This window comes from Neophocaena asiaeorientalis, unplaced genomic scaffold (genome assembly GCF_003031525.2).
Source record: "Neophocaena asiaeorientalis asiaeorientalis breed wild unplaced genomic scaffold, Neophocaena_asiaeorientalis_V1.1 scaffold357, whole genome shotgun sequence".
Classification (NCBI taxonomy): Eukaryota; Metazoa; Chordata; class Mammalia; order Artiodactyla; family Phocoenidae; genus Neophocaena; species Neophocaena asiaeorientalis.
In genome coordinates, this window is record NW_020173270.1 from 3,629,332 (window position 1) to 3,639,115 (window position 9,784).

The 9,784-nt window shown below is 57.8% G+C and overlaps 2 protein-coding genes across 3 annotated transcripts in view; one reads left to right on the plus strand and one right to left on the minus strand.

Moving 5' to 3' along the window:
* The first annotated feature begins 26 nt into the window (after positions 1–26).
* Positions 27–1,841, plus strand: PRR22 (proline rich 22). 2 transcript variants are annotated; one of them, XM_024746051.1, is made up of 3 exons: positions 27–247; positions 339–401; positions 826–1,841. In XM_024746051.1, exons 1-3 carry the CDS (start codon positions 118–120, stop codon positions 1,833–1,835), a joined length of 1,203 nt encoding a protein of 400 aa, XP_024601819.1. In that variant the 5' UTR covers positions 27–117; the 3' UTR covers positions 1,836–1,841. The 2 variants fall into 2 exon arrangements, with proteins under 2 accessions (XP_024601819.1, XP_024601818.1); XM_024746050.1 differs by having other exon boundaries at positions 41–243; positions 779–1,841.
* Positions 1,842–2,148: 307 nt separating this feature from the next.
* CATSPERD (catsper channel auxiliary subunit delta) overlaps positions 2,149–9,784 on the minus strand; it is a 43,773-nt gene continuing 36,137 nt past the window's right edge. Inside the window, exons 21-24 of the mRNA XM_024746020.1 lie at positions 6,430–6,587; positions 4,951–5,131; positions 2,754–2,838; positions 2,149–2,180 (exon numbers count right to left, since the gene is read on the minus strand). Of these exons, the coding sequence (XP_024601788.1) occupies positions 2,149–2,180; positions 2,754–2,838; positions 4,951–5,131; positions 6,430–6,587 (456 nt within the window). The remainder of the gene's footprint in view (positions 2,181–2,753; positions 2,839–4,950; positions 5,132–6,429; positions 6,588–9,784) is intronic.

The window sequence follows — 9,784 nt, forward strand, 5'->3', positions numbered from 1 at the left end:
GCCTGGAGTAACCGGAGAAACAGAACTCCGCAGGACTCTGAGCCTCCGCTCTGGGTGGGCTGCCTGTGCTCCCACTTGCTGCCCTCCTGGCCTGTGTGGCCAGGCCCCCGCCTCCCCATGCAGCACCCCAAACACTTCTATGCACCCGCCGCTCCCCAAGAAGGCTTCAGTCCCCAGAGCCTGGACGCCACCGAAGGGCCCGGCAGCCAGCCTGCTTCTGCCTGCACAGAGCCTCTTCCTGTTGTGGGTACGAGGGTGGGGAACACCCATCGGGGCAGGGACCAGGGCTCTGCCCGCCGGCCTCAGGACCCCACCCAGCTGCCTGTTTTTGTCCACAGGTTCCTCCAATGTCTGTCACCCCCCAAACCTGGAGAAAGAGGTGTTTCCAGCTCCTCCAGCAGGTACTGGCCTCCCACCAACCCTTGATGACCGGGGAGTGGGCAGGGGCACCTTGCTCCCACCCCTGACCCTAGATAGCTCCCTCCTCCGAAGGCAAGGCCCGAATCCCTGTCCTCCAGAGAGACCCCTGGACCACGGTCTGTGTCCCTCCTCCCCTAGCTGGGGCCCTGAAGCCAAAGCCTGTCTCTTGTTCCCCAAACAGGTCTCCCAAAGCCAGGTCAGTGTCCCCGCCCCCCAGATGGGCCCCCAAAGCAAGGCCTGGGGCCCCTGACCTTTAGAGAGGGCCCCAAAGGCAAAGCCTACGTCCATGGGCCCCAAAGTTGGTCCATGTTCTCCATGCCCCAGACGTGCCCCATGTTTTGGACCCCCTCCACCCCAGGCAGGTCCCAGAACTGCCCCTCTCAGGGCCACCCTCCCTGGCCACAGGTTTCCAGATGGCGCCCTGCGGCTGCTTCTTTGACCCCCGCGTCTACCGAATCGAGTGGACCACCACCGACTTCGGCCAGTCGTCCCTGTACAAGCTGGCGGCCAGGGGCCCCGCCTCGCCAGGCACCTACTTCCTGGAGGCACAGCACTGCCTCAGGGCCCCAGTGCCGCCCCCACTGTTACCCCACTACCAGCCGCCCCCCGCGGGGCCCCGGTACGGCATGCCCTGCTTCCCACCTGAGGGGCCCGGGGCTGAGGCCTTGGGCTTCGTAGGGGACGGAGTGCCCCCTGCCTTGGTCAAGCAAGGCCTGGCGCCCCTGCTGCCCCCCAAGGAGAGCAAGCTGCCCCCACTGCTCATCACGCTGCCCGCCGAGGCCACGCTGCCCTCTGACGCCTATGGCCTTCTCAAGGGCCGTTTGACCCAGCTGGATGGGCCCGGCGAGCCCCTGACCTTCACCTTCAAGGAGCCGCCCCCTGGCGCCGGGCCCGGCCTGCTGTACCCGCCGAGCCCCACCGAGCCCAAGGTGGCCCCGCTGGGGGCAGGCGAGGCCAGGACCCCTGAGGTGCCCAGGGCCTTCACGCCGCCCAAGAAGGTGATGCTCGAGGACGCGATGAAGCTCTTTGACTGCTTGCCGGGCGGCCCCGAGCCCGCCGGGGCCCCATGCAAGCCCCCTGGGCCTGCCCTGCCCAACAGCGGGGGCAGTGGGAACGACTCGTTCAGCGACATCAGCTCATTGCACCTGCCCGACGAGCTGCTGTCCTCGGACTACAGCGTGCCCGAGGTCCTGGATATCGTGTCCGACATGGACTTCTTTTACAACTTAAAGGCGCTGGACGAGGAGCCGCCGCCCTGCCCGGGGGTGCCCCCCACCGCCAAGCCCGGCAAGAGGAAGGCCGGCAAGCCGACTGCCAGGAAGGGGAGGCAGGGCAGCAAGGGCAAGCAGGCTGTGGTCCCCACCAGCGCCACCCCCTTGGGGCCCAGGCAGGACCTGGGAGCCGCTCCCCATTAAAGCGGATTTGAGCTGTTTGCACAGCGCCCGGTTGGTGGCATTCAGGGGCCGTGGGCTGTCCCATCACCCACCCTGTCGTTCAGCGGGCCCCAGGCCACATGGTGAGGCCCCTCAGTACCCTGGCGCCTTCTGGGTGCCGGGCTTCCAGAGTAGAGTCAGGGAGCCCTAGACTTGGGGTTCGGGACAATCCCTCGTCTCCTAGCACCAGAAAATCCAAGTCGGCCGGCAGGGATGGGGGGCTGCTAGGAGGTGGGGAGACACTGCCCGGACTCCTGCGCTGCAAGGATTTCACCTCCATGTTTGATGGGGAAAGTCAGGTCTGCCCAGAGATGGGCAGGAACTTGCCTGGAGACACAGCAGCAAGCGGGGTGAGGCCTGGGGAGAGGCCTGCGGGCTGAGCTCGGCCTCAGCCCAGGTGGAGGGGCGGGTGTCGCCAATGGTGAATGGGAAGGCGTCCGCTCGTGTTCACGCGGAGAGCTGGGGGGCCTGGGGTGCAGAGGCAAGTGCTGGGTGGAGGTCTGAGAGTGGGGGCAGGGCAGGCATGTGGGAGACGGTGCCCACCTGGCACACGGGTGACCCAAACGGGCATGCACGTGATGGGGCGTGCGGAGTGCAGAGCGCACCTGCAGCAGCGGCATTGGGACATCTCGTCGTTGATGGTCCCCCAGGTGCCTGGAGCCCTGCAGTCCCCCACGGAGCCCCTGCCTCTTCATGTCCCCCCAGCTGGGGGCCAGAGGCCCTGGGTGCTGAGTCTCCGCCTCGGGCCCAGCCATACCTGGGTTTTGCTTCCCGGAGTGGGGGTGGGGGGGCGGGCACAGGGCGGGCTTGAGGTAGTTTGGGAGCTTCAGTGCTCACACCTGTTCCCTCCTGCCCCAGCTCCTTCCCTCTCCAGTCCACGGAGCTCTCTCCCCCCTGTACCCTGGGCCAGGCTCTCGTCTGCCTTTCGCTTCTGGAGAGCCCAGGCAGCTGCCAGCCGCACCCTCCCCTGAAATACTCCAGGCGACTGAAGGGGGTGAGTCGGTTTCCCAGTGACACCTAAGGAGGTAAGGAGAGATGGACCTCCCCTTGCCTGCCAGAGGAAGGGCCCTCCTGCCCCAGGCCCTGGGCTGGGTCTCGGGGACCTTCCCTGCTGGGGAACCCCGGGCGCTTGACTAGGATCCAGGAGGTGGCTGCGTGTGGGCAGGGGGTCTGGGCTGCTGGCACCACGCCTTGAGCCTGCGGGTTCCAGGGCTCAGAGACCGAGGTGGCCAGCCAGTCTGGGCTGTACCGGGATCATCGCCTGTCTGTGTTGTGAACAGGATGCGGGCCTGGAGGCGCTAGGAGCTCCCTTCCCTCGCTTCCCTCTGAGCCTGCTGTGCCTGCAGCCGTGTTAGGGGTATTTTCGAGACAAATATGAAGTGCCCCCAAGAAGGGAAGGCCCTGGCAAACGAGGTGGATGCGACAGGATGGGCTTGGTTTTCCTTAAGATTAATGGCGGGCCGAGGGTCGTGAAACGAGTATCACCTGACAGCCTAACCCGTCCCCTCCAGAGAGGCGTGGAAGGTGGACCAGGCAGCCCCTGGAGGTGCGGGTGAGGTGACTGCCCACTGCAATGGGTGTGGGAGTGGAGGTGTTTCTGTTTCTGTTTTTTTTTTTTTTTCGCAGTACGCGGGCCTCTCACTGTTGTAGCCTCTCCCGTTGCGGAGCACAGGCTCCGGACGCGCAGGCTCAGCGGCCATGGCTCACGGGCCCAGCCGCTCCGCGGCATGTGGGATCTTCCCGGACCGGGGCACGAACCCGTGCCCCCTGCATCGGCAGGTGGACTCTCAACCACTGCGCCACCAGGGAAGCCCGGGAGTGGAGGTTTTTAATGACTGGGTGGAGACCGTATTGGGCAATTTTTTTTTTTTTTTTGGCCGAGCCACTTGCAGGATCGTAGTTCCCGACCAGGGATTGAACCCAGGCCCCAGGAGTGAAAGCACAGAGTCCTACCACGGGACCGCCAGGGAATTCCCAGTATTGGGCAGTTTAAATGACCGTCAGATGTGTTCTTTTAACCTAAGAGTGATCAGAAAAGTTATTGAGAAAGTTTTCACTAGAGCGAGACAGCTGTCCCGTGCCACCTGAGGTTTGAATGAAGCGTGGGAGAGGGAAGTTCCGAACAGATGGATAGACGATCAAACGTACATATACACATATGTGTACATTGTATGCACACCTATATGCGTATCCACATGTGCATATACGTATCTGTACACGTGCATACACGCGTGGGCATGCATGTTATCTACACGTATGTGCGCGTTATGCAGTGCTCGCATGTGACGTATACACGTCGCCACACATGCACGCACATGTGTATGTGAGCGTGTATTATAGACATGCATACACGTAATTGCAGACATGCGTGCGCATGTATGCACACATCTGCACATAGGCAATGTGCATGTACATGTATACACACAGGCACACAGATACAGACACACATACACACGTGTATGTGCATGACTTATGTGCCCACATGTTATATACATACCTCTGCACATGTACACACACGTGTGTGCATCGTATGTGTGCATAACACAGGTACGTGTAAAATATGTGCTATGCTTCCAAATTTTATTCGTGGACATCACAAAACACACGTAAACGTGTCGGCCTGTGTATATGTCAGGGCTTATCAACAGAGGTGGACCCACCCCCCGTCCCCGTCTTCTGCAGCCCCCGCCCTTTTCCTTGGGTCTCATGTTTCTCTAAGAGAACACGTCAAGTGTCCGATGCATCTCTGGGGCTTGCCGATTAATGCTCCCACCACATGCCGGTGCGGGCTCGTTTCACCAAAAGCTCGTGTTCGCTAGGACTTGGGCTGCCCACCTTCTCACCGTTAACAACCCACGTAGGTGCCGTAGTTCAAAGGGACTCTGGCGCCAGAATGTTGAGGGAGGCAGGTGGGTGTAGAAAAACCACAAAACATGAGTGATACCCACTGCTACCGGCTCTCTTACCAAACGCTTTATTTCAAGACAACTCTGCCCCCTCCCTGCCACCCTGCCACCCCACCTCCACCCCCCGGGCGTGCTCAGCACCTGGCCCAGACACACGCACAAGACTTCCTGCATCTCCTGCGCAGCCTGACCCAGACGCCCTTGATCCTGAGGCCCTGCTCAGTGTGCAGCAGCTTGGGGATCATGTAGGCCAGCCATACGGACAGCAGGGTGGCCCCCGTGAGCAGGACGATGGTGATCTCAGGCGGGAAGATGGGCAGTGGGAAGGCCCCGTAGACGTAGACGCTGAATGTGGTCTCCAGGTGACAGTAGCTGCGAGGGGCGGGCAGGGAGAGGCCGTGGGGCACCGCCTTTGGGGGCCTCACCCTTCACCCAAGCAAACTGGTTTTTTGCTTTTTGTTTTTTTCGGCCACGCTGCTCAGCTTGCAGGGTCTTAGTTCCCCGATCGAGGATCGAACCCAGGTCCTCAGCAGTGAAAGCACAGAGCCTAACCACTGGACCGCCAGGGAATTCCCCCAGCAAACGTTTTAAAACTCATGGGGACAAGAGCTGGGCCTGGAGCATTGACTCCGGGCACTGAGTTCCATTTATATCCGCTTAACTTCTATCCTCTATAACTCTGCAGTCGTCTCTGTATTGTGTTGGCCAAAAAGTTCGTTTGGGTTTTTCCGTAACATCGTACATATTTTAGCAGAGGTCGTATTTTTCCCCAGGACCCCTGTGGTCCCCTGCTCTGGAGACAGGGGATTCCCACCCCCTCCATGCCCAGGCTCAGTCTGGGGGGCGGGCAGCAGAGACCAACAAAGCACTCATCACAGTGGACACGGAGTGGGGGGCGTGAGGGGGGCCACAAGCATCCCTCAGGTGGCTGCGAGCAGGTGGGAATGGCAGGATGGAGGGAAGGACACCCAGGTAAGGGGGGAAAGTCGCTGGGGGCTCTGCTGGAGGCAAGGTGCAGGCAGGGCAGGGGATGAGCCTTGCAGGCAGACCCCTCTCTCCCCTGGGCATCCCCACCCCGGTGCCTTCCGCCTGTGGCGTCCCAGAGCTGGTCCAGGGTCTGGGACCTTTAGGGAAGGCAGGGTCTCCCCGCGCTTTTGGAGGTGGACTTTGTGTCCGTCTGGAAGGGATAGGTGATGGGGGAGCGGGGAAGAATGCCGCCCATATTCCCCATCCCAGTGGGAGACGTTAATTATCTGAACAGCACAGTGGGTGGCGAGTATTGACAGCCAGCTCCTGGGGCAGGGTCGGGCCGGCCTGTAATGAGTGTCAGTTTCCGTGGTGTCAGTACTCCAGCTGCCAGCGGGAAGCCAACCAGCTTGCAAAATCCCTGAATATCTAAGGATCGGTGTTTGGGAGCCGGTCTACACCGGCCCCTGCACCCCACCTGTTAGACATGACATGAGTGTGACTCTGGTCCCTGAGGGCAGGGACAGGGCTGCTGGTCATTGCTGTTTCCCCGGCACCCAGCATGGCCTCTGAATGAGGATTTATTTAGCAAGTGAACAAATGTCATCCTAGGGGAGGGAGAAAAGTGGGTCCCCCTCATGTGTACAACCTGCCCCCAGAGAGCCAGCTGTTCCCCCAGAGGCCCCTGGCACAGGGCGACTCACCTGTAGTATGGATCCACGATGGAAATGAAGAAGATGTAGATGCCGTTTCTTTGGTCGAAAACGACCTTGTTCTCTGTCGGGCCTCCCAAGATCTGGTACGGGACTTTGGGCCATCTCAAGGGGGCGTTGTTGTTAGGGTCGTGGCAGCTCACATAATTCTGGGGAGGAGGACAGAGACATGCCTGCTGGCCCCGGGGCCGGGGAACACCGTGCCAGCCCACAGGTGCTACCGCCGCACACACGGCCCCACCGGTGCCACCACCCACCAGCACCCATGGGTGTGAGTCCAGGACCAAGTGTCCTCTGGGCAGGCCAGCCGATTTGTGACTGTGGAGCCCGTGCCCCCTGCAGTGGAATCGCGGGGTCCTAACCACTGGACCGCCAGGGGATTCCGCCCCCCTCCCACAAGCGACTTTAAAATGAGGAAGCTCTTCATTTCCCCTTCTTGTGTGGACACAGCTCTCCATCAAGAGGTGGCATCTGGGCAGAACCCCAAACCTGCTTTCAACAATGTTCTGGGCCCAGAAGCCCGGCGGCCACATGGAGAACCATGTTCCTAACAGAAGCCTGGTACACGGGTGAGAAGACCTTAATGCCCCTGCGGGGGTGGCCTCAGCCAATGCCAAGTGGGGCACAGGAACTGCCCACGTGAGCCACGGATTTGTGAGAAACAGTAAATCCCACTGGCTTTGGGGATGATTTGCTTTGTAGTGCTGGGTAATGGGAAGAGCTGTCCTGTGTACTACTATTGAGAAAGTTCAAACGTCAGAATCAAAAAGCAAACGTGTCCACGGTGTGGATGGGCGTCGTTTGTCCCCAGGCCCTGCTGCCGGGGCCATGGGAATGGATGGAGGGCAAACACCTGACTTCAGCTGTGCCAGGCCATCTCGGATGCACCCTCCTCGGATGCAACAACAGCAACAATACTTCCTCTCGGTTGTTGATGGTTCCCCAGGTGCCTGGAGCCCTGCAGTCCCCCACGGAGCCCCTGCCTCTTCACGTCCTCCCAGCACAGTCGTCCCGCTACCCTGGCCCCTCCTCTTGGCCTCTTTGGCAGACACATCCTTGTTACCACGCAACACACAGAAGACTTCCAAACCAGCGCCAGCCCTGACTTGTCTCCCTATGTTTTGCTGGCCACTGGGCTCCCTCCTCCTCGGTGGCACCTTGAATTCAGCAGGTGCAGAAGGAAGCCGTGTGTGTTTCCCTCCACCGCTAGCTTCACCCCTGAGCCAGTATCTATCTGCCCAGGTGCTCAGGCTGGGAACTGGTGGGCCGTGCTTGACGCTTGCCTCCTCTTCCTCCGACATCCAGTCCGTCACCAGGTCCTGCTTTTCGCGCCCCTGCCTCACACTGAATGTTCGAGTCCCCAACCCCCATTCGTATGTTGAAGCCCCATCCCCCAGTGGGATGGGATTTGGAGGTGGGGCATTGGGAAGTGATAAGGTGTTTTTTTTTTTTTTTGATGAGGTCCTGAGGGTTGGGCCCGTATAATGGGATTAATTCCCTTATAAGAAGAGACACCAGAAAACTAAAGCAGCGTCTCGAAGAGATATTTGCACACCCGCGTTCGTAGCAGCACCATTCATAACAGCCAAAAGGTGGAAGCAAGCCAGGTGTCCACTGACAGATCATGAGGTCCTGAGGGTTGGGCCCGTATAATGGGATTAATTCCCTTATAAGAAGAGACACCAGAAAACTAAAGCAGCGTCTCGAAGAGATATTTGCACACCCGCGTTCGTAGCAGCACCATTCATAACAGCCAAAAGGTGGAAGCAAGCCAGGTGTCCACTGACAGATCATGGATAAAAATTGTGGTCCGTACCCACTAATGGAATGTTGCCCAGCCTTAAAAAGGAAGGATATCCTGACACCTGCTACAATGTGGATGAACCTTGAGGACAGGATGCTCAGTGAGAGAAGCCAGATGCAGGACAAATACTGTGTGATCCCACTCACAGGAGGTCCCTAGAGAGATCCACAGAGACAGGAAGTAGATGGTGGGGGCCAGGGGCTGGGGGAGGGGATGGGGAGTGAGCGTTTCATGGGGACAGAGTTTCAGTTTGGGAAGATGAGAAAGTTCTGGAGATGATGGTGGGGATGGTTGCCCAACAGTGTGAATGTACTTAATACCACTGAGATGTGTGCTTAAAAATGGTTAAGATGGTCAATTTTATGTTATGCATATTTGACCACAATTAAAAATTTTTTAAAAAATCCTTTGGGAGTAAAAGAAAAAAATCTGGGCTGCATAAAAACTATGTGAAATAAAAAAGGAGACAGCTGCTTAGCCTAACGACCATTTATTTGCCACAGCTAGCTCCACCTCATGGTTTTTAGTGGTTCAGTGGTTCAGTTTTAGCGGTTCAGGGGCTTTTTAACAGCCCATCCAATGACTGTGCTGGACATGCAGGCATTGTGGCTCTGTCTTGATAGAAAAACCCTCAGGGTTCTACAAAATCGGCCACCAGGGCTGATGGGAAAAAAAAGTAATGGGACAATCTCTTCGATTTATGCATGCCACTTTGAACGAGAGGGCTAATAAAAAGAATGCAAATACAAACACCGGCACAGTCAGAAAATAATAAATAAGCAAAGCTCCGTGTGTGGCTTGTTCTTTTTTCTTTTTCTTTTTTTTTTTTTTTTTTTTTTTTTTTTTTTTTAGAAACGGTCAGGGAGGTGGTGTTTGGGTAACCTTGCGAATGCACAAAACGCATACCCGAGTTGTAGGAGCTACATGCTTTAAAATCGTTCATTATCGGTTATGTGAATTTCACCTCGGTTAAAAAATAAATAAAACGAACGTCACCAACCAAAATACATGACCAAACTCACTCTATGGAATGGGGTGTAAGGAACGGGTGAGGCTGCGGGCTTTTAAGAAAGCAAACACAAAATTAAGGAGCCAGGAGTTCTCGCTGGAACCGGCTTCGGGCGCGAAGAGCGCGCGCGCCCCTGCTGGTGACGTGGCCGCATTGCGCCGTGTTCTTGCCCTTGGCGTTGAGAGGCCGAGGGTGGATGGAAACTAATTAATATGCGCCAGAAGCCCCCCCACCCCCAGAGGAACAATGCGATGTCTTCCTTTCACTGACACCATAACCTTATTTGTCAGTCGTGTACCAACCAACGTTCGTGATAGAAACGCTCGTTGAGCAGAACGGACCGTAAGTGTAATCAGCCCCTTAAATAATGGGCATTTGGATGGTTCCAGAATTTTGCCCATCATCAGCAGTGTGCTCCAAGAGCACCTTCGTCCCTACACCTCCGATCGTCTCCGATTCCCTTGGGAGAGATTCCTAAAGAGTTTGTGCGTCTTACATTTCCATCCCCTGACGCCCCATCCAGGGACTGAATG